The 26,516-nt window shown below is 43.1% G+C and overlaps 1 protein-coding gene and 3 non-coding genes across 5 annotated transcripts; all 4 read right to left on the bottom strand.

The window, feature by feature from the left end:
- Nucleotides 1–9,129: 9,129 nt before the first annotated feature.
- Nucleotides 9,130–18,942, bottom strand: NCL (nucleolin). Of its 2 annotated transcripts, none has more exons than XM_061148518.1 (14): nucleotides 18,767–18,942; nucleotides 17,379–17,495; nucleotides 15,497–15,986; nucleotides 14,901–15,119; nucleotides 14,714–14,821; nucleotides 14,389–14,530; nucleotides 13,867–13,991; nucleotides 12,841–12,964; nucleotides 12,205–12,362; nucleotides 11,622–11,745; nucleotides 11,307–11,440; nucleotides 10,641–10,767; nucleotides 9,803–10,026; nucleotides 9,130–9,625 (listed from the first exon to the last, which is right to left on the bottom strand). In XM_061148518.1, the coding sequence occupies exons 1-14, from the start codon at nucleotides 18,782–18,784 to the stop codon at nucleotides 9,549–9,551; spliced, it is 2,187 nt and encodes a 728-aa protein (XP_061004501.1). In that variant the 5' UTR covers nucleotides 18,785–18,942; the 3' UTR covers nucleotides 9,130–9,548. The 2 variants fall into 2 exon arrangements, with proteins under 2 accessions (XP_061004501.1, XP_061004502.1); XM_061148519.1 differs by having other exon boundaries at nucleotides 14,714–14,800.
- Nucleotides 10,160–10,293, bottom strand: LOC133061140 (small nucleolar RNA SNORA75). The gene has a single exon (XR_009693962.1). It is a non-coding gene; the product is annotated as a small nucleolar RNA SNORA75 (small nucleolar RNA).
- Nucleotides 11,132–11,214, bottom strand: LOC133061069 (small nucleolar RNA SNORD20). Its single transcript, XR_009693902.1, has one exon. It is a non-coding gene; the product is annotated as a small nucleolar RNA SNORD20 (small nucleolar RNA).
- On the bottom strand, nucleotides 14,604–14,673 carry LOC133061064 (small nucleolar RNA SNORD82). The gene has a single exon (XR_009693897.1). It is a non-coding gene; the product is annotated as a small nucleolar RNA SNORD82 (small nucleolar RNA).
- Nucleotides 18,943–26,516: the final 7,574 nt, after the last annotated feature.

Raw genomic sequence — 26,516 nt, 5'->3', positions numbered from 1 at the left:
GCCTGAGGAAGCATCACTACGAACAAAGCTAGTAGAGGATGATGGAAGTCCAGCTAAGCTATTTCAAATCCTAAAAGATGATGCTGTGAAAGTGCTGCACTCAGTATGCCAGCAAATTTGGGGAAAACTCAGCAATGGCCATAGGACTGGGAAAGGTTTTCATTCCAATCCCAAAGAAAGGCAATGCCAAACAATGTTCAAACTATCACACAATTGCACTCATCTCACACACTAGCAAAGTAATGCTCAAAATTCTCCAAGCCAGGCTTCAACAATATGCGAACCGAGAACTTCCAGATGTTCAAGCTGATTTAGAAAAGGCAGAGGAACCAGAGATCAAATTGCCAACATCTGTTGGATCATAGAAAAAGCAAGAGAGTTCCAAAAAAACATCTATTTCTGCTTTATAAACTATGCCAAAGCCTTTGACTGTGCAGATCACAACAAACTGTGGAAAATTCTTTAAGAGGTGGGAATACCAGACCACCTTACCTGTCTCCTGAGAAACCTGTACATAGACCAAGAAGCAACAGTTAGAACCGGATATGTAACAATGGCCTAGTTCAAGATTTGGAAAGGAGTATGACAGGGCTGTATATTGTAACCCTGCTTGTTTAACTTATATGCAGAGTACCTCATGTAAAATGCCTGGTTGGATGAATCACAAGCTGGTATCAAGATTTCTGGGAGAAATATCAGTAACCTCAGATATGCAGATGATACCATTCTAATGCCTGAAAGTGAAGAGGAAATAAAGAACCTCTTGAGGGTGAAAAAGGAGAGTGAAAAACTAACTTAAAACTCAACATTCAAAAAACTAAGGTCATGGCATCCAGTCCCAGCACTTCATGCAAATAGATGAGGGACATGTGGAAATAGTGACGGATTTTATTTTCCTGGGCTCCAAAATCACTGAGGATGATGACTGCAGCCACAAAATTAAAATACACTTGCTCCTTGGAAGGAAAGCTATGAAAAACCTAAATGGCATATTAAAAAGCAGAGACATCACTTGCCCGACAAAGGTCTGTATAGTTAAAGCTATGGTTTTTCTAGTAGTCATGTATGGATGTGAGAGTTGGACTATAAAGCCATAAAGAAGACCCAGCGCCAAAGAATTGATGCATTCAAATTGTGGTTCTGACGAAGACTTTTGAGAGTCCCTTGAACAGCAAGGAGATCAAGCCAGTCGATCCTAAAGGAAATCAACCCTGAATATTCACTGGAAGGACTGATGCTGAAGCTCCAATACTTTGGCCACCTGATGTAAAGAGCTGACTCATTGGAAAAGACCCCAGGACTGGGAAAGATTCCTACCCAGGACTGGGTAGGAGCAGGGGGAGTGACAGAGGATGAGATGGCTGGATGGCATCACTGACTCAATGGACACAAGTTTGAGCAAGCACCAGGAGATGGTGAAGGACAGGGAAGCCTGGCATCCTGCAGTTCAGGGGGTCACAAAGAGTTGGACATGGCTGAGCGACTGAACAACCAGGGTTAAACATACAACATGTATTTTTAATTTACCACTGTTTACCCTGAATTAACTTTATACTTGCTTAAGTCTAATACAAGGATCTCAAAATCATATAACTTCATTGACCCACTTCCTTAGTTTGTGCTATTTTTGTCATGTATTTTACTCTTACATATATTATAAACCCCAGCATATATGTGTTAGGTTTTTGCTTCAGACAGTAGTCTTTCAAAGGGTATTATTCAGCATTTCTGGTGCTCTTTATTTCTTCTGGAAGACCCAGCTTTCCATTTGATATCATTTTCCTTCACCATGAAAAACTTTCTTCAGCATTTCTCGAAACTCAAGTATACTTACTGATGAGCTCACTCAGCTTCAATTGTTTGAAAATGACTTATTTCCCTTTATTTTTGAAAAACACTTTGCAGACACAGAATTCTAGATTGATATTTTTCCTTTAACACTTTAACAATATCATCCATTATCTTGTCATTTTCCTGTGAGGCTTAGCCTTCATTCTTTTGGCTGGCTTTTTTAAAAAGTTTATTTTGTTTTTCAACAACTCAGTTATGATATGCTGAGGTGTGTGTGACTTTCTTCTTGGCTCTGTAGGTTGTTTTTCATCAATTTAGATATTTTTCTGCCATTATTTTTCTAAGAGATTTATTTGTGCCCATTCATTCTTTCCTCTCCTTCTTGGACTCAATTCCACATATGATGGACAATTTGATATTGCCATTGAGGCTCTGTTTCTTTTTCTCCCAACTTTTTCTCTTTGAGCTTTAGTTTGGATCATGTTGGGGAGGAAAAGTATCTTTTTCCTTTACATGTCTAAGTTCTTGGCTGGAGCCCTGTTACAACAGATTTAAAAAAAAAAAAAGATTAAAAAGAGAAAAGCAGGCGGATTCTTTACCAGCTGAAGCACAAGGGAAGCCAGAAAGAGAAAGACAAATATTGTATTCTAACACATATATACAGAATCTAGGAGAATGGTACTGAAGAACTTATTTACAGGGCAGCAATGGAGAAACAGACATGGAAAATAGACTTGTGGACATGGGGAGAGGGGAAGAGAGGGTGAGATGTATGGAAAGAGTAACACGGAAACTTACATCACCATATGTAAAATAGATAGCCAATGGGAATTTGCTGTGAGGCTCAGGAAACTCAAACAGGAGCTCTGTATCAACAGAGAGGGGTGGAATGGGGAGGGAGATGGGAGGGAGGTTCAAAAGGGAGGGGATAGATGTATACCTATGGCTGATTCATGTTAAGGTTTGGCAGAAAACAACAAAATTTGTAAAGCAATTATCCCACAATAAAAAAATTAAATTAAAAAAAAGAGAGAGAGAAAAGCAGGACTTCCCTGGTGATCCAGTGGTTAAGAATCTGCCTTCTTATGCAGGGGTCTTCAATCCCTGGGTTCAATCCCTCATGCGGGGAACTAAGATCCCACATAACACAGAGCAAACCTGTGCACCACCAACAAAGACCTGATGCATCCAAATAAATAAAAAGAGAAAAGCAGACAGATTTATTTAAGTCTTATGAGACATGGAAGCCTTTATAAGGAAATGAAGACTTGAAGAAGTGGTTTAACCTCAGTATTTTTATGTTAGGTTTGATGAATAATGGAGAGTTGTAAAAAAATAAGAAAGGACCAAAAAAAAAAAGGATATAAACTGAGTGCAGTACACGGGGAAAACAGCAAGGCCTATTCCTTAAAATTCCCTCTTGGCCTCCCTCTGTCTTAAAGATAAGGGTGATCCTTTCTTCTGGGTATAAGGGTGGTACATTCATATGAGGGTTTTATGAGCTGCTTCAGGGGACACTCCAAAAATCCTTCATGCACTTGCTGTTTCTCAAGTTCCTTCAGCTTGAAATACTTAATATCTATTGATATCATATTTAGGAGTAGCATGTTTTGAACTCTATACTGCTATTGGTCTGTTTTCTAGACCAATCCTTTCAGATCCTTACGGATCCTTTCTCCTGCTACTAAGCCTTTCTAGCAAAATTTTTAACATAGTACTTTCAGTTCTAGGATTTCCATTCGGTTCTTAGAGTTTCCATTCTCTCCAGAAATTCCTCATTTCTTCATTCAATATATTCATCTTGTCCTGTAGATTCTTTAACATGTTTACAATGATTAAAGTGCTTACTTACAGATTTCAACATGAGTTGTTTGCCTTTTTCTCTTGATTGTTAACACTGTCATGCTTCATTGCACATCTATTAATCTTGCTTACTGGACAATATGAATGACATATTGCAGAGTCTGGATTGTTATCTTCCCCTGAACACTGTTAGATTTTGTTCTAGTATGCAATTAAATTCCCAGCAGACCCCCTACTGATTATGCGGGGGTTTAGTTTTAGGTTTTAGGCTTTATTCGGGTGAGTCTACTGTAGTTTTGTATTTTGCCCTTAGTCCTAGTGCTTAGTCCTTAGGCCTGGAATGTGCTATTTTGTATGTCTACATATGTCATACATATGACTCTTCTGAGTTTTGAAGAAACACTTGAAGTGTTTATCAAACCCTTCTAAATGGGCAGAATTTGAATTCCTAACTTCCAACCAGCACCAGGTATCTGCTGGAATCAGTAGCTAGCTCTTTCTCACCTTTTCATTGTTTTCCCCTGGGAGAAGAGTGAAAAAGCTGACTTAAAACTCCACATTCAAAGAACTAAGATCATGGTGTCCGGTCCCATCACTTCATGGCAAATAGATGGGGAAAAAATGAAAACAGTGACAGACTTTATCTTCTTGGGCTCTAAAATCACTGTGGATGGTGACTGCAGCCATGAAATTAAAAGATGCTTGCTTCTTGGAAGAAAAGTTATGACAAACCTAGACAGTATATTAAAAAGCAGAGACATCACTTTGCCAACAAATGTCCATCTAGTCAAAGCTATGGTTTTTCCAGTAGATGTGTAGGGATATGAGAGTTAGACCATAAAGAAGACTGAGTGCTGAAGAACTGATGCTTTTGAACTGTGGTGCTAGAGAAGACTCTTGAGAGTCCCTTGGACTGCAAGGAGATCTAATCAGTCAATCCTAAAGGAAATCAACCCTGAAATTTAATTGGAAGGACTGATGCTGAAGCTGAAGTTCCAGTAATGAGAACTGACTCACTGGAAAAGACCCTGATGCTGGGAAAGATTGAAGGCAGGAGAGGAAAGGAACGACAGAGGATGATATGGTTGGATGTCATCACCGATTCAATGGACACGAGTTTGAGCAAACTCCAGGAGACTGTGAATGACAGGGAAGCCTGGCGTGCTGCAGTCCATGGGGTCACAAAGAGTCGGACACAACTGAGCAATTGAACAACATGAGAGTCTTGTGCTGCTCATAAATATAGGACTCAATCAAGAATTTGAAGGCAATTAGTTTCTCTTAAGTTGCCAGATTCACGTTTGCTCCAACCTGACTTCTCAGTTTAGTAAGTCTCCCCTTCTGCTTAAACTCTGTGTCCAAAGATTCATGCCAATTCGTGGGGGATTGGGGGGCATACCCTCAAGGGAAATGCTGATTAAACATGTATCTCCCCCAGTGTCTTTACTTTCTTTCAAGGATGGTATCTCTTTCGGCTTCTATTGTTTGGTCTTCAACCCCTCAGAAGTTGACTTTTACATTTTATCAAGTTTATAATTACAAACAGGAGAGTTAATCTGTTAAAAGCCACTCCATTATCACCAGAACCAAACTCCCCAACTATATTTTGGGCTTCTCAGACGGTGCAATGGTAAAGAATCTGCCTGCCACTGCAGGAGATGCGAGAGACACAGGTTCACTCCTTGGGTCAGGAAGATCCCCTGGGGGAGGAAATGGCAACCCACTCCAGCATTCCTGCCTGGAAAATCCCATGGACAGAGGAGTCTGGCAGGGGGGTCACAAAGAGTCAAACACAACTTAGCACACATGCAGCAGGAACTGTATTTTCAATGTAGATACATCTTACCTGGGGCTTTCCTGGTGGCTCAGATGGTAAAGAATCTGCTTGCAATGTGGGAGACCCAGGTTCCCAACCCTGGGTTGGGAAAATCCCCTGGAAAAGAAAAAGGCAACCCACTCCAGTATTCTTGCCTGGAGAATCCCATGGACAGAGGAGCCTGGTGGGCTACAGTCCATGGGGTGGCAGAGTTGGACACGACTGAAGCAACTTAGCATGCACGCACACCTACCTAATGCATTAGTGAACACGTAATTCTATCACAAATGATGTACAGAAATATTTTGAAAACTTTTTTCAGTATACTTATTTCCCTTATAATCCTTCTTTTAAAAATGGGAAACATTATTCTGAAAAGTTTTCAAAGGCTTTACCTAAGAATTTCCAACACAAAAAGGTTAAGAACTTTAAAATATATGTTAAGAACTCCTGGCCTTAGAGTCTCCTTCTTGCTGCTGCCTTAGGTTTCCTGCAGTTGAGGGAAGGAGTTTCTCCAGGATTCCTTCATTCATTATCTACTGAGTACCTATTATGTGTCACAGACTGTCCTAGGCCCATGACACTGGACAGTAAATAAAATCAAGTCCCTCCACTCAGGAGTCGGCAGTTACATAAGTGTTCTTTTCACATTTCCAAGTATGAGGATCACTAAGTCTTTCTCCTCTAATTACGGTGTTACCTGATGTGGAGGAACAGCCACTGACTCACACATATTAATTGGATAAAATTCTGCTGAGAGGCTCTACTCCCAGGGGTGTTTGTTCTCATCCCTCTTCACCCTGGTCTACTGTTAGAGCCACCGCCCCTTTCCTAAATAGGAGAAAAGGAAGTTTCAGGCAGGAAGAAGGAATTGTCAGATGCTGCAGGGAAGCCATAACCTAAGGGAAGGCCAACAACTGGATTTGCAGCCTTTGGTCATGAGAACCCATTAATGAACTCAATGCTGGTGTGGGGACAGCAGCCACCCTGCTGGAGGAAAAGAAGTGGGAGGCAGCAGTGTGGCCCTTCTCGAAGTTTGGCAATAAAGTTTAAAGGGAACAGCTAGGCAGGGAGGTAGGGGCAAGAGACAAGCTCTTTTTGGATGAGAAAAGCTTTGGCACTCTTTAAGGCTGAGGGGAGACAAGACTGAGTTACAATGAAGTTATTAGTGGGCCAAGTATGGATAAGTGACAACTCAGAAAGATAAAGAGCATAGGACAAGCATTCAACAAAAGTTAGTTCTTGGACCCAATTAGTATCCATTTTTTTGGTGGGGATTTCACAGCACTTCTGTGCTCTGAGTGGACTTTCTGCAGATTCCTAAGCCCGGGGTTTCTCTAGTGGTTCAGTGGTAAAGAATCCACCTACCAATGCAGGAGACGCAGGTTCAGTCCCTGGATCAGGAAGATCCCCTGGAGAAGGAAATAGCAACCCACTCCAGTACTCTTACCTGGGAAATCCTATGGCTAGAGGTGCCTGGAGGGCTACATTCCATGGGGTCACAGAGTCAGACATGGCTGAGTGACTAAACAACATCACTACTTAAACTGAGTTTGGAGTTGAAGATGCATTGACCTGAAAACTAAACTTCATGCTTCCCTCCAGACTCCTCCCTGTCAGACTCCCTCCACATCTTTGTGGATGTGCTGCCACCTGCTGGAAGAGTGATGAAAGTGGCGACAACCATTTGCTGTAGAGAGCTTTTCTAAAATGGCTGCAAAACCCTCACCAAGAGACCAGATAGGCACTGAGAAGGCCTAGGATTGAGAGGTTTGTTGGACTCCCTAAATCCAAGTGCTACAGGGTAACCACCCTTCATCTTTCTTGCAATGGAAATCACCATAATATCCCTGGCTGGAATAACTAGTAGTATACAGGAGCTGACAATCTCCTTCACTTGAGGGGAAGGAAGAACTGTTAGGATTAAAGAACCGTTTTTCTGCTCAACCTGCCCCACAGCAGGATACAGACACTGAGATCAAAGCCTGGCACACCATAGGTACAGTATAAGCAGCATTAGCTGCTAGTGGATTAGCAAGTCAGCAAATGCCGATTCATGTTTCTAGATGGCCAAGTTGTTTATTACACCATCAGGTTTAAACCCAGAAACTTGTCTAAAGTTGAGCTAAGCAGTCAGAGGTGGTACCCACAAGACAGCTGCTGGATAATGGAGAAGGCCCTGGAGACCCAGAGACCAATCATATAGGCCCTTCCTAAATGCCCAGTTTGACAGACTGAGCTGCCATTGATGCAAATCTCCACACCTCCAGTCAAAATTCTACGTTTGCTTCAAGAGGTAACAGATTTAACATCGCTTCCCAGGTGGCTCAGTGGTAAAGAATTCACCTACCAATGCTGGAGACACAGAAGATGGAGGTTTGATCTCTGCATTTCCCATGGAGTAGGAAATGGCAACCCACTCCAGCATTCTTGCCTGGATAATCCCATGGGCCGAGGAGCCTCGTGGAGCCTGGTGGGCTACAGTCCATGGGGTCGCAGAGTCCAATACGACTGAAGTGACTTAGCTGGCACACACTAGAATAAACAGCTCCAACTAACTGGACCTCCTAAATCTAGAAAATATAGGCCACAAAGGGTTCATTTTAGTTTTTAGGTTTGGTTAATCAGATGATGTCCCAATGCTGGCTTTTCTTTCTAGCAGAAACAAATTTTTCTATCTTCCCTGCTTCAAAACTGGTATTTATCCTGCTCTGTCATACAATAGATTTGGTAGTGAGGTGGCACTAGTAAAGAATTCACCTGCCAATGGAGATGCGAGACTAGGGTTTAATCTCTGGGTTGGGAAATTCCCTGGAGTTGGAAATGGCAACTCACTCTAGTATCTTTGCCTGGAATGCTAAAGCCGCATAGTAGGCTACTGTCCATGGGGTCACATAGAGTGTAACACAACTGAAACAAGGTTCATCACACGTCCATGATTTAAGACACCCTCACTCCACCAGCAACTCATAGCCAGAAAACTGCACCAAGGACTGGTAGTTTCACGCAAGCTGTTTTTTATGCAGTGGGGATAGGTTGGGGATGATTCAAGTGACATTCTTTATACCACCACTGATCTGACAGGAGGCAGAGCTCAGCTGGTAATTCTGTGATGGCACTGGATCACCTATTATGCAGCCTGGTTCCTAACAGGGTTGGTGATCCCTGGTTTGTATCTTTCAGTCAGCCTTCTATTCCACTATTCTTTCATTCTATCACCTAGGGCACTATTTTTCAACTAAAATGTTAATCCCTTGACCTAGATCTCTCATGTGACCTTTTATTTGGAAGTGGGGTGGGCAGGGAATGCTTGTAGAATGTCTGAATTAACCCAGTGCAAAACCGAAGGCCTTTCTTGTCAGTTTAACCCGGAGTTGGAAGCCTTCATTTTGGCCCATTCACCCAAGAATTCTCATCAGGCACTGCTCTTGTATGCTTATCTAAGAGGCTCAACCAAAGCGTTACTAGCCCTCTTTACAGAGTACTTTTTCAGGACACCTGACCCTCAGGACTGTTTATAAGTGGGTTAAGATCATAGGAGACTTTCATATGAAGACACACAAGGCTGCAGTTGGTTACTGCAGTAGCCATTTCACCAAAACTTATGGCTGGGACACTCAAAACCAAATCAGGGGTGGAATAGACGTTGAGTGGTAGAACTGGCTCCACCATGCTCCACTCTCGGTGATGTTCCAGGAGAAACACTCTAAGACAGGAAGTACAAGGCTGGCACCAGAGTTCTAGGACTTTTAATTTGTCCCAAAATTGCTGAAGCAAAAATCATGATAAAACATTCGGCTTTCCTTTACACCCCCCAATGCAAAAAAAAAAAACAACAACAACAACTCTGTAGGAAAAAAATGGTTTTGTACATGGGAAGAAACAATATAAATTCAAAACTTACAGATAAGGGTTAGCTCTATCACTCATCTCTTTAAAAAGTTTATACGAATATCCAGTCAACACCAACAGGGTTATCTCCCTTGAAATGTTATCTATACGGATTTCCAAGTAGACCACAGGGCTGTATACTGTCTTGGAATGTCCTCAGAAGGCTCTGCCATTGATCAGGTAACAGAGTAAAAACCCCAGAGTCCTTTCTTTCAAATGGAAGAGGGAGAGACAGGGATAGAAGAAACTATTCAAACTTCGTCTTCTTTCCTTGTGGCTTGTGGTCTCCTCCTCCTCCTCTGCCTCCTCGGAAGCCTCCTCGCCCTGCAGAAAAGCAAGGCAGCATTAAAACAGGCTGCAGAACTGCCAATCATCCCTCCCCAGCAGGGTGAGTGAGGACTCGGGAACTGATGTAGAAACATGGCTCTGCAGGTTTGGAAGTGCATGGCCACATAAACAGCATCCAGTAGACACAGCAGGGTGGCCCTCCATGCTTCTTACCTCCAAAGCCTCCCCGGCCTCTGCCACCAAATCCACCTCGGCCACCTCTGCCACCACCTCGGCCTCCAAAGCCACCTCTGCCTCCTCCTCGACCACCAAAGCCACCTTCACCCTTAGGTTTGGCCCAGTCTAAAGTGACTTTGTTTCCATCGATTTCACCATCTTCCATGGCCTCCTTGGCAGCTTTGGCATCTTCCTCACTATTGAAGTCTACAAAACCAAACCTAAAACACCAAATGAAATAGCCTGTTGTAAAGCACACATATGCCAAGTTTAACCTCACATGTTCCACAGTGACCCCATAAGCCTTAAGTGGGAAAGACCCAGGTGAGCACCTCCCGACAGAAAGCTGAAACAGAATGTCTCACAAAACAGCTGAATAGGCCTCTGTGAAGACAGAAGGCAACAACGCTAGCTCCGTGAATTGTCTCTTCTTCTCGTGCGAATCCTCAACTGTCACTAATCGACAGAAAGGAGCTCAGTGAGAAGACTCAAGGTGGGAGCTCTCAGTGAGAAGACTCAAGGTGGGAGCTCTCAGTGAGAAGACTCAAGGTGGGAGCTCTCAGTGAGAAGACTCAAGGTGGGAGCTCTCAGTGAGAAGACTCAAGGTGGGAGCTCTCAGTGAGAAGACTCAAGGTGGGAGCTCTCAGTGAGAAGACTCAAGGTGGGAGCTCTCAGTGAGAAGACTCAAGGTGGGAGCTCTCAGTGAGAAGACTCAAGGTGGGAGCTCTCAGTGAGAAGACTCAAGGTGGGAGCTCTCAGTGAGAAGACTCAAGGTGGGAGCTCTCAGTGAGAAGACTCAAGGTGGAATGCCGCACATTTCTTGCCTCGTACTCACCCTTTGGAGGATCCAGTCTCCCGGTCAGTGACTATCCTTGCTCGAATAGAGCCATCAAACGACTCCTTTAACGTCTCTTCTGTGGTATCCTCAGAGAGACCTTTGACAAACAGAGTTTTGGATGGCTCTGGGAAATAAAAATAAAAACTGTATCAGTCACAACCCATGACAACACTGGGTTTACACGTTACAGTCGAGCATCTGACTACTGGCCAAGAATGCTTTGCCTTAGCAAATGCTAGCCTTTCACTTGGAGTGTCCATATGAGAAAAAGCAAGTTAAAGCAACTTGGGTCAATTAATGCTTAATTCAGCAAAGGGCTTGGACCAAATTCCACATGATGTTTACACTGATCCCCAGAGCAATTAAGAATCTTTTTATGGAAAACAGGAGAAGCAGCAACCCAATTAAGTGACAGTAGTCCTAAAGTAGGCAGCTATAAACACAAGACAATAAACCACAGGTCAATTTGCTGCTCAGTGTTGACTTAGCTGGATCAGAACTTGACTATCTAGAGGAATTTTCTTGAGATTTCATCAGTTACTTCTCAGATAATCAGTCATCATCATATCCAGTATCATTTACTCAGCAGCAACAGAAAGAAGCAAATGTTCTTCTGTAGATCTCAGGACCCAACAACAACATCCTCTTAACAAAGTGACTTACGGCTTCTTGCATTAGGTGATCCCCTGGGTCCTTGCAACTCCAGTCTGATGGCTCTGCCCTCAATTTCCCTTTTATTACATGAATTTAAAGCTTCTTTAGCATCTTCAAATGAAGCAAATTCTATAAATGCATACCTGAGGATTAAGTCAATACTTAAGAGTAAGTTACCAAGCACATGACTCCACTGCTGCCAACAAGCCTTTTTCCTCAAGCAAACCCTTAAACAATGCAGCTTCTGCTAAATGTCAGAACATGATTTCACCTCCACAAGATATTCTTAAAAAGCCTGTAACTGGCGACATAAAGATACTTTACCCTTTAGATTTGCCATTTTGGTTCTGGGGCACCTTGATATGAGTTGCCTTCTCAAAAACTTCCTGAAGAGTTTCTTCCGTTGCACTATAGGAGAGGTTGCTTAAAACCAGGGTTTTTGATTCACCTATAAATAAAGAGATGTCAAATTAAGACTCTGAAGCAGTATGTCCCAACTTAAGTCACAGCTGTATTGTGTTCTTCAAGAACTTCTGTGCTTCGGAGATGTAACACACCAATGTTAATACAGGTGGAATCCTACTTGCTACTCAACAGCAAATACCTGTTAAGTACTTATATGCTGGTTCCTTCCATTCCTATTGTGCAAGCCCTGTGTCTTCCTAGAGCAATATTCTAATTTAAATGCACACAATCCAAGTTCTTTACAGTATAAAACATACAAAGGAAGCTAGATTTATCTATGTTCTAGCACAAGTATTTCATATAGCTCTCATTCAAGACAATTACAAATAGAGGTATAACATGCTGATCTACATCCAATTTATCAATTATATAAAGTACAAAGATGAAAAGGATTTTTTTCCCTCCAAAATTTCAGAACCCAGAAGGAAACCTAAATTCTTACCACTCCAAGTGCTATTCTTTCCCCCTCTATGGTCTTGACTTTGACCTTTCTCTCCGGTGTAGTACAGAGAAATGGATCGCCCATCTATCTCTGTTCCCTGTTTTTCTTCCAAGGTTTTTTCTGCATCAGCTTCTGTCTTAAATTCAATATAAGCAATCCTACAATAGGGAAAAAAAAAGAACTCACTCGGTTTTAAAAACCATATTAATTCTCTCTTAATCTCAGCAATATGACTTTATTTCAGACAAGTAAAATAAAAATGCCCTTTGTTTTATACTAATTGAAATGTTCAAGGTTTCTGCCATTTTCCGCTTTTCAACTAAAACTACCCCCCAACTACAGAAAGCTTACCCAATACTTCTAGAAAATTTTTTCATGTTAAACCTACCTCACTACAATATTTACAATTACTTTCAAAACATTTACTGTAAGCTAGGCCTTAGGTAGTACTTTATGTTAGTTTATAATAAAATGACTCTGAATTAGGTACATTATCCTCACTGTACAGATAGGAAACTCAGGTTATAGAATAATTTGCCCAAAATCACAAACATAGGAAAGTTAAAATCAACATTTCTTCTAGAAATTAAAGTGCATTTAATTTTAATGAAACATTTCAGTAGACACAAAACATACCCTTTACTCTTTCCATCCTTGCTGACTAATCTGATCTCCACAGCATCTTCAAACACTTCTTTTAATTCATCCTGAGTAACTTTGTAAGGCAGATTTTTAGCCAAAAGTGTTCTTGCATCTCGATCTAGATTTAAAAAAAACATAAAAATGAACTGAATGGCTTAAAAGACCCTTCTTGTGCCAGAGATCAAAGACTGACCAATATACAAGTTCTTGCTAAAATTTTTATGGACTTCTCTGGCAGTCCAGTGGTGGACTCAGCTCCTTTATGCAGAGGCACAGGTTTGATCCCTGGTTGGGGAACTAAGACCCTGCTGGCAACAGGGCACAAACAAAAAAATTAAAAAAATAATAATAATAATTTTTAGATTTCATAATGTAAAAGGCACTCTGCTATTATGTATTATGGAGATATAGCAATGGCAAAACAAACTGCTTTCACAGCTGACAGCTAACTATGTGCTGAACACTTAAAAAGAGAGCTAAATATAATATGTTATATATATAAAGTGTTCAGTATGTTTTAATTTAAAAGACCATGGGGGAAAAAAAGTGTAGGGAATTCCCTCGTGGTCCAATGGTTGGGACTCTTGTGCTTCCACTGCAGGGGGCATGGTTTGATTCCTGGTCAGGAAACTAGGATTTCACAAGGTATACAATGCAGGCACCCCAAATTTTTATTTTTAAAAATCTAAAAATAAAAAGGTGATGCACACACACTTGAAAGGTGACAAGTGTATAGAAAAAGGTAAAAGATGCAAAAGGAGTAGTTAAGAGATCTGCTCTAGGTCTAGTGAGGAAAAGACTATTAATTTAGATATACCAAACCAATTATTTTTTTATTAAGTCTAGCAAGCAGTGCCAAGCACTGATGTAAACATTTAACATTCTAATTCATTTAATCCTCAACATATGAGGAAGCCAAAAGAAAAAGGTTAAACTGCTCACCCTGGCTTGTCTACATTAGATTAGATACATAGCTATGAACAAGCTATCAGTATCAGCATCACCTAAAGCTTTACATACCTTTCTTACTGTCTTTTCCCTTTGGTTTTTCTAGTTTAATTTCATTGCCAAAGACTTTTAAACCAGTGAGTTCCAAGGCTTTTTCCAGGTCTTCGGCAGATTCAAAGTCCACATAGCCAAACTTCCTTTAAAGAGAAGGGACAAAAATTTTAAAAATTACAGGTCAGGGGGTGGTGGGACAAACCCCACAAGAGTCACAAGTAACAAGTACTCCACATTCACTATTATGGCTTTTCAGGTCTAAGAAATATTTAGTTTGTGTTATATCAAAAATTAAGGGGAATTATGGAAACTTCAATTTGGGAGTTTCACAATTTGATAATCAAATTATTTAATTATTTAATCAAATTACTTAATTCAATAATATCTACTCTTTGGAGACTTTTAAGATATTCATATTTAAGAGTAATGAGCTAAAAAAAAAAAAAAAGTAATGAGCTAAGGTCCTAAAAGTGAAAGGAAAAAGCAACAGCAGACCCAAAAATAATGTGTGATGCTATGACACAGTGCCCCCATACTTACCTAGACACACCAATTCTGACATCGACAACAGCAAGATCATTTTTAGCAAAAAGATCACTGATACCCGTTTTCAATTCAGGAGCAGATTTATTGAAGTTCAGGTTTCCAACAAAGAGATTGAAAGATGTAGTTGGTTCTGTGCCTGTACAAAAATTTTCTCAAATTAGTCAATTTTCCAGTATACTTGAATATTAATCAAATTATTTCTGTACACAGCACATCAGCACATTGCAGTGTAACATCAGCTTTCAGTATTAAGTCCCTTTATTGTTCATCACTTGTGCTATGTGGTGTCATTTCCCAATCCCCCAATTCTCTAAGTTACCTTCCACTTTTTGTTTCTTGGCTTCAGGAGCTGCTTTTTGTTTGGCCATTTCCTTCTTTCGTTTTCCAGGTGCTTCTTTGACAGGCTCTGGACAAGAGTTCAAACAATCTATGTCATCCACACATACTCAAGTACCTCCCTTTAAACAAAACTCATGTCAATGTACTTGAGAATCCAACTTGATTACCTTCTTCCTCTTCCTCCTCCTCTTCCTCCTCCTCATCCTCCTCTTCCTCCTCATCGTCGTCCTCCTCTTCATCATCGTCATCCTCTTCCTCCTCCTCTTCATCATCATCATCCTCTTCATCTTCATCTTCAGCAGCGCTCTTGGCCTTCACAGGAACAGCTTTTACTGGAGCTTTCTTTCCTTTGGCTGGTACAATCTCCATAGGTTCTTCTTCAGAGTCTGAAAGAGAAGCCACCTAGTCAAAAACTGAGTTCTATCCCAGTTATATGAAGACTTAAAGGAAAATAAATGTTATCTTGTTCATGCCACTGCGCTTAGAGCTATGGTAAGAAAAATACAGAATGAGTTGTTTGAAGCATTTTACTCAGAAGCAGCTATAGTCTGTGGGGTTGCAAAGCATCAAAAGGACTGAGCAACATAAGCAGGCAGTCTTTGATGGGCACCAATTTAGTGCATCACAATCAGTCCAGAGAATCCCTGGGATGATTCTTGTCTAACCCTCCAGGTGTTCAGGAGTATGTAGTTTTACCACCCACACCTCATCCCTAATGTACCTTGGAAACAGGAGTCCAGGAACTACCAATACAATGCCTTACCATCTTCGTCCTCCTCATCCTCCTCATCCTCCTCCTCATCATCATCGTCATCATCATCCTCATCCTCGTCATCCTCATCATCTGTGGCAGGAGCACCACCAAAAGCAGCAGCTGCCTTCCTCACTGCTGGTTCATCCTCCTCTTCATCTTCGTCGTCTTCCTCTTCACTGTCATCTTCATCTTCTTCATCACTGTCTTCCTTCTTGGCATTCTTGCCGTTCTTTGCTCCCTTGCCTGAGGCAGCTGCTCCCTTCTTACCAGAGGTTGCTACCAATGCTTTGCCTGGGGTGGCTCCCTTTTTGCCAGGTGTTACCACAGCTTTAGCAGGTGTAACTGTCTTCTTGGCTGGCATAGCTGCTGCTTTTTTGCCAGGGGTGACAACTGCTTTCTTTGCCGGTGTGGCAACTGCAACCTTTTTTGTTGGGGAAACCATCATCTTCTTTGCTGGAGTCGTGGTAGCCTTCTTGCCTTTTTTCTGAGGGATAACAATCTTTAAAAATAAACAAAAAACAGCATAAGCTTGTTTTCAAACTCCGAAGAGTTGTCCCATAAATGAATGCTCAATTCTAGCACTGCCTCAGTTCAACACCACATGCACCAGATGCGAGCAAGTTACAACGTAGGGTCAAATTAACATGTTCTGTACACTTCAAGTCACAGTCCTAATCTTGCCGGAAACTCTAACACAGACCCTGAAAATAGACTAGATGCCACCGCTTGGGCTTAGACAAAGTTTTAAAACTTAATTTTAAGCCTCAATAGTTTTCCCATCTGAAAATAACTATTGCTCAGTCGCTATATCACATTCGACTCTGTGACCCCATGGACTGCAGCCAGGCGTCCCTGTCCTCACCATCTCCTGGAGTTTGCTCAAATCCACATCCATTGGGTCAGTGATGTTACCTAACCATCTCACCCTCTTCTGCCCTCTTCTCCTTCTGCCGTCAACCTTTCCCAGCATCAGGGCCTTTTCCAATGAGTTGGCTCTTTATACACTGCTTTAAGGATTATGACTTGATATATATAATCAAAAGCCTTAACACATAGAGAAGATAACCTGTTAAGTGTTATTAAGTCATTTGGGGCTCTCACAGTGGGTGGAGGTAGGAAGTTCACTGAATGCTCATTCTTAGGACCAAAGAGGAAATGAACATCAAAATGTCAAGTGGGATAATCAATAGTGGCAAAATTAGTAAAGAGCACATTAGCTTGATAAAAACCATCACTTGTCTATAATAAAAGTTACACTCAAAACTACTTTTTGTTAACTACTCGTTTTATCAGGTAACGTGTGCCAAAATAAAACCGTCATTAAATTCTAAATAAGAAATACGAGCAAATAAAGCAATTAGTCGTCTTTATGGTGAGCCAACAGTAGCTGAGAGTTCTAAATAAGTGCCAATACAATGAAAGGTGGCAACTCTCAGTCCACACCACTGTAACAGTGATTAGTATTATCAAACTCATATAGGGTAACAGAGACCAACTGATCCTACTTGGAAGCCAGAAGAATCTGATAAGGCTAACCTCAGACCTGAATATAATGCTCAGAGCTGCCACTCACACACCCTGTTTATCTGGTATGTGGAACAAACACGTTGAAAGTGGAAAACTAGTGATTCACTACAATATATCACACCAAGCCCTGCAGAAGGTGTGCAGACATGTGCGCGCGCACACATACCTACATATCTTTCAAGTTCATTCTAATATTCTTGTGCTATCTTGACAGGTCAATACAACTTTGTGAAATGCTTGACCATTACAACAGGTCCTATGTGAATTAACAGAATCCTGGTTTTTCTGCTAATATTTTCAGACATCCAACACCACCTCCATTTTGTAGTTTAAGGCAATTCAACATTGAACTATATACAATTACCTCTTCTCCACTGCTCTCATCGTCTTCATCTTCTGACATTTCCTCATCTTCACTATCTTCTTCTACCTCCTTTGGGGGAGGAGCCATTTTCTTGGAGTCACCTTGATTTTTACCGGCCTGAAACAGACATGACACATTATACCCTCCCTCATTTCAAGCCATTCTTCATAGCAAAACAGCAGTCATCTCCCTTAGAACTCACTCTTCATACTGGTAAGTACAATTTACATAGACACTATCCTTCATAGCAACATTAACATAGGGCTTCCCAGGTGGCGCTAGTGGTAAAGAACCCGCCTGCCAATGTAGGAGACAAAAAGAGACGGAGGTTCAAACCCTGGATCGGGAAGATGCCCAGGAGGGCATGGCAACCCACTCCAGTATTCTTGCCTAGAGAATCCCATGGACAGAGAAGCCTGGCCGGCTACAATCCATGGTGTAGCAAAGAGATGGATATGACCGAAGCGACTTAGCACTCAATTTCCTACGTGTTTTCTCTCAAGTTCTTTAAAAAACCAACCTTTGCTTTAGATAAAAGGCTACTCTCTTCTTGCTACGTTCTTTAAGCACACCCCTTTTAAGAATTACACCTCCAGCCAGAATCGAACCTTGCTTCACCGCACCGTTTCTCAATGCGGACAACTGGACCACTGTAACTGCCAACAATTCAAGGCCCTTCACGTGAGGAAAACCACCTTGAAAAAGTCTTTGAGATAAATTGTGCCACCAAATTCCACGACCCTCGTCTAAAGGCAGCTTTAAAAAAAAAAAAACACGTCTTAACCCGTAGTCTTCTATTAAGACTTCCTTTCCCAGGTTACCAACCCCGCCCCTTTCTGCCCTGGAAGGGCCACGTGGGATAAGTCGCAGGCCACCACGTGCGCGCAGCCCAGCGCAGAAAGCATGCGGCAGGGACTCCTTCCGGAACCCCCCTCCCGTCCGCCCACCCAGCTGAACTGGAGACAAGTTGTACCGCCGCCGTCCGCCCCAGAGCCAGGTCCCTCCGCAGGCCGCCGGCCCCACACCGCGCGGCCCACGTGGCGGGCCCCGCGCCGCGGCACGTGCGTCAGGAGGCGGGGCCCCGCTCCGGCCCGTCGCAGGAGTTTCGCCTCATCAGCCCGAGGCCCTGCGCACCCTCCCCGCTCTCAGCCCCGAAGTCCTTCCCCGCCGCATTCACTACCCGCGCGGCACCTGCCGAAGCTCTTCACTTCGCTACCAAGCAGCTAAAAGACGCGAGACCTCCCAACTAATCGCGCGAGACTTCCCACAGCATGGCGCCCTCGAACGCGCCCGGGACGGCGCGCAGGCCCTCCTCCTGGCGGCGCAGCGCGCGCGCTCCTCGGAAAACAGGCCTTGACGTCCGTGCTCGCGCGGGCAAGGCCTCTTACCTTTGCGAGCTTTACCATGATGGCGGCTTATAACGGCGGAGTATGTGGCGAGCGAGTGGCGCAGACGAGCCCAGAGGAACCTAAGCACCGTCGATGGCGGCCGCTAATCCCTGAGCGCGTACGCTTGGCTGCCAGCTAGCGCTCGAGACTGAGGCGAAAGACTGAGCCTGCCCAGTAATCGCCTCTGGAAAGGCGACGACGGCACCCTCGTGACTCCGCCTCGGCCAACCAGGTTTCGCGTCCCTCTCATGAGCCAATCGCGAGCCTCTGGCTGAGAACGGCGCGGGGCGGGGCACGGGCCGGAGTGGGCGGGCCGAGGCGGCCAAAGAAGGGGGAGGGGATTCGTGGCGGCGGCCTGGGGGCGGGACTCGCTTTGTGCAAGGCCAGCTCTGATTGGGCCATTGGTGCGCGGTACCCGGAGTGCCCATCCACGGCCCGCGCTCGCGGCGCCTGCGCGTTGGGACGGACATTTTGGCGCCGCGTGTTCCATAACTCCCGGGCGGTGGATGGCCGTGCTTTCTGATTTTCAGTGTTTCGGGTCTTGTCTGCTCCGGAGGGCTTGAGTTTCCTGGAGGCTTCACGGGCGCCCCCGTCCCACATTCTACACAAAGCCTCCTGGAGGCAGTGCTGATAAGAGTTTGTCCCGTTTCCTCTCTAAAGAGCCCGAGACGTTCGGGAATTCAGAATCCACCGCGTTGAGCGCCCACATTAGTTCCCCCTGCTGATGAACCGCGCCAGAAAGTACCCCTGTCTGCTGGCGACTCCCCCAGGCCCCGTCTCAGAAACTGCCTCCTGAGAGCTGCTGATACAGACAGTCTAGTATGTGAGGTTTACAGTGAGCAACGCACAAACAATAATCTCTAGAAACCTCATGTGCTATGTATTTTTCACAGTAGGAAACACGCTGGTGGTCAGGGGATAACTGCGGGCTAAGGAGAACTTGGTCAGGCCAACCACAAAGCAGAGCCTTTGACCACTTAAAAGTTACCTCTTTGTTATTTGGGACTAAAACACCTACTTTTTAAAAACGGTGGCTGCTAAGTCAGTGTCAGATGGTCCGGGAGTCAGTCAAGAGTCTAAAGGAAGGTTCCCTGGACGGAATAGAAGATTGCCTATTTCGTTGTGCTTTTGCCAGTTATTCAGATGGATCACTGGCAAAACTTAATTGGTGTAAAACTCAACCCAGAAAAAAACAAACAAACAAACAAAAAAAAAAAAACCTCAACCCAGAGCACTTTCTTCAGTTTAGAGCTGCCCAGGTAGGAGGTTATATCCCTGGCATCTGGTACCTGGTACAAAACCAAGGTATCTTCAGCTATGACGCTATTTCCCCAAATGAACTAATGTTCAGAATCACCTCTGGGGTTCGTAATTAAAGAGATGTGGGGCTGGGCCCAGGGTTTTGTATTTTAACAAGGGCTCATGGGGCTTCTCTGAGCCATCAAATTATTTTGCAGTTCTTACTGAAACACTCCTGTGACTGAGTGAATAGGAAGCCCACAGCTACCCACTGAGGCTGTCTGATCAGGGAGGAGACTGGGGCCCGTGCTCTGGTCTGCACCCTGCTTTCTGATATCTGTAGCGAGCATCCTAAGGAGGTTTTCATTTTGAACTCTGGGATGGGGCCAGACGGACACGTACTGGGTGACTGGGGGCAGAAAAAACAGCATAAGCCAAGGCGTGGTAGAATAAAACCCCAGTGTTTGCAAGCAGTTTGGCACAGAGCAAGCTTTGGACACTCATGGGAAGAGGCTAGGGAGATAAGCAGGGAACATGATCAAGTGACAAGAATGAGTTATAGAAATATTGGCATGGCTGACTTGTCAGTTCAGGTCTCAGCTTATATCATCTCTTAAGAGGCCTTCCCCCACCCTCCAATGAAAAGTGCCACACAGAGGCTTCGTACCACACCACCCTAATGGAGGCAGGTTCTTAACCGCTACCTAGCATTTTTCTGTTTGTTTACTGCCCATTTGCTCTTTCCCCAGCGTCGAGAATACAGCGTTTTTTCTCTGCTGTATTCCTGGTGCTTTAAGCATTGCCTGATACAAGTAGTGGTGAAAATTGTTTGAATGAAGTATTTAGGTAAGGGGAGCAGTGGAGAAAGTCTGAGTATATGAGTGTTCAAGTGCTTTGCTTTGGAGTCAGCTTGAGATTAAAAAGAAAAAAAAAATAGTAATCGCTAATACTTATATAATAATTATGAATTTCTAAGCACTATTCCAGTTCTTTATACCTCTAAAAATAAATTACCACTGTTTTACAGAAACTGAGGCAGATAGATAGATTAACTTGTCCAGGGTCACATAGCTAGGGACTAGAATTTATTTTTTTTTAGCATTTATTTGACCACTTTTAAGTGGTCAAAGGCCCTGGTTTGTGGTTGGCCTGACCAAGTACTTCTCCTCAGGCCACAGTTATAACATCCTGTGACCACCAGGGTGTTTCCTACTGTGAAAAATTCCTAGTACTAGAGGTTTCTTGAGATTTTGTTTGTGTGCTGCTCACAGTAAACCAAATAAATTTTAATATTTTAAATATTTAATAAATATTAACATAATATATTAATAAATTTATTAATAAATTAACAAATAGTTATTAATAAATAATTCATTTAATATTTATGTGATATATATTTAAATTTTTTATTAAAAATAAACATTAATACTTATTCAAGGTCTTAGTTGCAGCTTGCAAACTTTTAGTTGTGGCAGGGGGATCTAGTACCCTGACCAGGGATCAAACCTGGGCCCTCTGCATTGAGAGTATGGAGTCTTAGCCACTGGACCACCAGGGAAATCCTGGAACTAGGATTGAAATGGACCCTACTCTGTCATCCCAGTTTCTTTATAAAATGGGGATAATAATAGCACCTGACTTTGGGGTTGTAACAAGTATTAAATGAGATGTATAATAAGCCCTCAATACTAGTTAGTGTTATTACTGACAGACTTGGTGACTTGAATTATGGGCTTTCCTGATAGTTCAGTTGGTACAGAATCCACCTGCAATGAAGGAGCCCCCGGTTCGATTCCTGGGTCAGGAAGATCTGCTGGAGAAGGGATAGGCTACCCACTCCAGTATTCTTGGGCTTCCCTTGTGGCTCAATTGATAAAGAATCTGCCTGCAATGCAGGAGACCTGGGCTTGATCCCTGGGTTGGGAAGATCCTCTGGAGAAGGGAAAGGCTACCCACTCCAGTATTCCGGCCTGGAGAATTCCATGGACTGTATAGTCCATGGGGTCCCAAAGAGTGGGACATGGCTGAGCGACTTTCACTTCACTTCATAGAGAGGGATAAAGGATCATTTATTCCCATTATCTGTTGAATGTGTGTACGTAAGTGGAGTGACACCAACAGGGCTGCAGCTCTGGGGGGAAGCTCCTGAGTTCTGCGTTGGACGTGCTGCGTGCATGAGAAATACCAGTCCCTTTAGGCAGTTGGCTCTGAGAAGGTGGCCGCATGGCTGCAGACATAGATGACGTGAGGGACCAGCCTAGAATAGCAGGCTGAATGAAAGGAGAAGGTGGGAAAAGGCCCAGAAGCAGAAGCCAAGCTAGGAACAGGGAGTTTTGGAAGCCAAGGGAAGAAAGAGTTTAAGAGAAAGGGAAGAGAAGAACAGTATCCAATGCCTCCAGAAAAGTCAAATAAGGTAAGGCCTGAGAGGGTCTACTGGATTTGGTATTAAAAGATATCAGAGATTTTGGCAAGTGTGATGGGGTAGAAGCCACACTGCTGTGGGTGGAGAAGTGGCAGTGCCAAGTGTAGGGCCCCTGTGGGAAGTGCCTCTGGGAGAGGGAGTGGTCACAACTTAAGTTTCTCCAGAGCTTATAGCCTATGGGAAGGAGCCAGTAAAGGGAGACTTGGAAGCTCAGAAAAGACACGAGAAGACAAGACTGAGTGAGGATTGTCAAACCAAGGAGCTTCCCCTTGGTCCAGACCAATTTGACGCTAAAGGTAAGTCTACCTGAGTAACTGACACAGATGACTTAATGCCTCTTAAGTGTCCAGACAGTTCCCAGTGCATAAAAGTTCATAAAATGGACATTAATAAGTGTCCATTCAATGAATGGAGTATGGGCATGAGAATTAGGATAATTCCTGTCTGCTGGTGTCTTCTTTGGGGAGAATCGGAGCTGGATAGGCAGTTGTGCGTGTGCTTAGTCGCTCAGTCATGCCTGACCTCTTTGGGACCCATGGACTATAGCTGCCAGGCTTCTCTGTCCATGGGGGTTCTCCAGGAAAGACTACTGGAGTGGGTTGCCATGCCCTCCAGGGGATCTTCCCAACCCAGAGATCAAACCCAGGTCTCCCACATTGCAGACGGATTCTTTACCTTCTGAGCTGCTAGGGAAGCCCATCAGTACTGGAGTGGGTAGCCTATCCCTTCTCCAGGGAATCTTCCCAACCCAGGAATCAAGGGTCTCCTGTATTGCAGGCAGATTCTTTACCAGCTAAGCTACCAGGAAACCCCAGATGGGCATTTACAAGGCATCAACTGGCTGGAGAAAAGGAGGGAACACTTTCTTAAATGCCAAAAGATTGATTTAAAAGTAATGGAATGTAAATTGTTGCAGCCACTATGGAAAATAATATGGAGGTTCCTCAAAATATTAAAATAGTATTGCCGAAAGATATCTGCACACTCATGTTCATTAAAACATTATTCACAATCGCTAGGAGGTGGAGGATATGGGGAGAAGTTGGTAGAAGGGTACTAACTTTCAGCTATAAGATGAATAAGGTCTGGACTTCGCTGGTGGTACAGTGGATAGGAATCCACCTGCCAGTGTTGGAGACAGTTCGATCTTTAGTTTGGGAAGATTCCACATGCCGAGGAGCACCTGAGTTCATGCACCATGATAATTAAGCCCCATGCTGAGACTGCTGAAGCCCTCACACCTGGAGCCTGTGCAACAACGAAAGCCACTATGGTGAAAAGCCGGTGGACCGCAATGAAGAGTAGCCCTAGCTTGCCACAACTGAAGAAAGCTCAGATGCAGCAATGAAGGCCCACTGCAACCAAAAATAATAATGAATGAATTTTTAGAAAAGATGAATAAGGTCTGAGGATCTAATATAAAACATGGTGACTATGCTTGATAACACTGTGTAGTATAACTGAAATTTGCTAAAATAGTACAACTTAAATATTCTCACACACAAAAAAAGGATAAAAATGTGAGGTGTTGGATGTGTTAATTAACTACTTGGGAAATCCTCTCACAATATATGGATCTATCAAATCACTACAATGTACACTTTAAATATCTTAAAATACTGTATGTCAATTATACCTCAAAGCTGAAATTTAAGCAAAAAAACCAGAGCATCTAAAAATAAATTTTAAAAATAAAAAGTATATAAACATCAAATGAAGTAAATTACCTACAGTCAGAACAGGGAAGAACAGAATATTGTTTTGAATGAAATGATGTCCCTCGGGGTTGACCTCCCTAGCAAATGCACAATACTTTGCAGGAGTGGAAATGGTAAGATGTGAACCTGCCCTGATATGAGGTGGGTGGGCAAACATGAAATGTTGTTTCTTCACTGTGTGGATTTCTGCCTCCCTGTTTTTCATCTATTAAATGAAGGCAGGAACGCCTATTCCCTTTTGCAAGGGTATGCTCATGTACTAGGAATAAGGCAGAGTTGGTTCAATCCACATCCTCAAATGACCTGAGTCTGAGAGTCTAGAAGGGAAACGGGTGGCTACCCAAATGCTCAGATGTGTAATTAAGGCTTCTCATTGTTCAGTCACTAAGTTGTGTCTGAATCTTTGCGACCCCATGGACTATAACACAACCAAGCTCCTCTGTCTTCTGTCTCCTGGAGTTTGCACAAAGTCATGTTCATTGAGTCAGTGATGCTATCTATCTCATCCTCTGCAGTCCCCTTCTCCTTTTGCCTTCAAACTTTCCCAGTATCAGGGTCTTTTCTGATGAGTTGGTTCTTCCCAGTTGGCCAAAGTATTTGAACTTCAGCTTTTGTATCAGTCCCTCCAAGGAATATTCAGAGTTGATGTCCTTTAGGATTGACTGGTTTGATCTCCTTACAGTGTAAGGGACTCTCAAGAGTCTTCTCCAACACCACAGTTCAAAAGCATCAATTCTTCAGCGCTCAGCTTTCTTTATAGTCCAACTCGCACATCCATATATGTGCTACTAGAAAAACCATAGCTTTGACTAGATGGACCTTTATTGGCAAAGTAATATCTCTGCTTTTTAATATGCTGTTTAGGTTGGTCAGAACTTTCCTTCCAAGGACGCAAGTATCTTTTATTTTCATGGCTGCAGTCACCATCCACAGTGATTTTGGAACCCAAGAAAAGAAAATCTGTCACTGCTTCCACTTGTTCCCCATCTATTTGCCATGAAATGATGCGACTGGTTGCCATGATCTTAGTTATTTTAATGCTGAGTTTCAAGCCAGCTTTTTCACTCTCCTCACCTTCATCAGGAGGCTCTTTAGTTACCTCCAGCTTTATTCTGTTGCCAGCAGAGTCCTCCCAACCCCTCATCCCCAGCCCGTAACCAGGACCACAGTACCTGTGCAGAGTAGATTGGCAGGGGTGTAGGAGGTTTGTTTCCAAATCTTCCTTTTTTTTTTTTTTTTTCAGTTTTATAAAAGTGAATATTTGTTGAGTTTTAAAGCATACCAATGGCACAAAGTTCAGAAAGTTCGAGGAAATACACAATAAACTGTCTCCTCCCTCCCTGTCCTCTAGCCACTCTGTCCTAGGACAGGGCCAGCAGCAGTCTCTCTATCCTTCCAGATTCACCAGTGTGTTTGCAGTTAGATATAAGTATTATATTTCATACAAATGCAGTCATACTATATACACTGTGCTGAACTCTCCTTTCTTCTTCAGTAACTAGGTTTATGTCCTAACTCATTCCACATCAATGCATGCAGAGCTGCCTTGTTCTTCTCGATAGCTACAGAGTGTTCCTTGCGTGGAAGGGTCATTTATTTAACCAGTCTCCATGCTGGACATTTAGGGTTGTTTCCTATGTTTTGTTATTACAAGTTTCACAGTAAATAATCTTAAAAAAATTTTTTTTATTATTTATTTTGTTGCAGCTCATGGGCTTTCTCTAGTTAGCGGCACACAGGTACTAGTTCCCTGACCAGGGATCAAACCTACATTCCCTGCATTGCAAGGCAGATTCATAACCACTGGACCACCAGGGAAGTCTCCTCTTTTATTAATATATATATATATATATATATTGGCACTCCATGTAGCATATGAGATCTTAGTTCCCTGATTAGAGATGGAACCCGTGCCCCCCGCACAAAGTCATAATCACTGGATCACCAGGGAAGTCAAATAAACCTTTCTACATACTTCATTTTGCACATGTGCAAATTACACTTGTAGAATACTTAGTTGTAGAACAGTAGGATCAAAGAGGATGGCCTTTCATATTTTGATAGATGCTTTCTTAAATGCTGCCTTTGGCTGGCTTTTTGGGCTTCCTTGGTAGCTCAGATGGAAAAGCGTCTGCCTGCAATGCAGGAGACCTGGGTTCAACCCCTGGGTCGGGAAGATCCCTGAGTCGGGAAGATCCTCTGGAGAAGAAACTGGCAACCGACTCCAGTATTCTTGCCTGGAAAATCCTATGGACGGAAGAGCCTGGTGGGCTACAGTCAATGGGGTCGCAAAGAGCTGGACACAACTGAGTGACTAACACTTTCACTTTCACTTTGGCTGGGTTTTTTTGGTGGCAGTTCCACGTGAGAG

This window comes from Dama dama, chromosome 8 (genome assembly GCF_033118175.1).
Source record: "Dama dama isolate Ldn47 chromosome 8, ASM3311817v1, whole genome shotgun sequence".
Taxonomy (NCBI): Eukaryota; Metazoa; Chordata; class Mammalia; order Artiodactyla; family Cervidae; genus Dama; species Dama dama.
The sequence above is the reverse complement of the archived record's forward strand: the minus strand, read 5'-3'. Positions and strand labels throughout refer to the sequence as shown.

Coding starts and splice junctions, on each gene's coding strand:
- NCL (XM_061148518.1), bottom strand. Junction 13,992..14,388: donor GTCAGAATTGGTGTGTCTAG/GTAAGTATGGGG, acceptor TTCTCTTTAAAG/GAAGTTTGGCTATGTGGACT. Junction 11,441..11,621: donor CAAAATGGCAAATCTAAAGG/GTAAAGTATCTT, acceptor CTTAATCCTCAG/GTATGCATTTATAGAATTTG.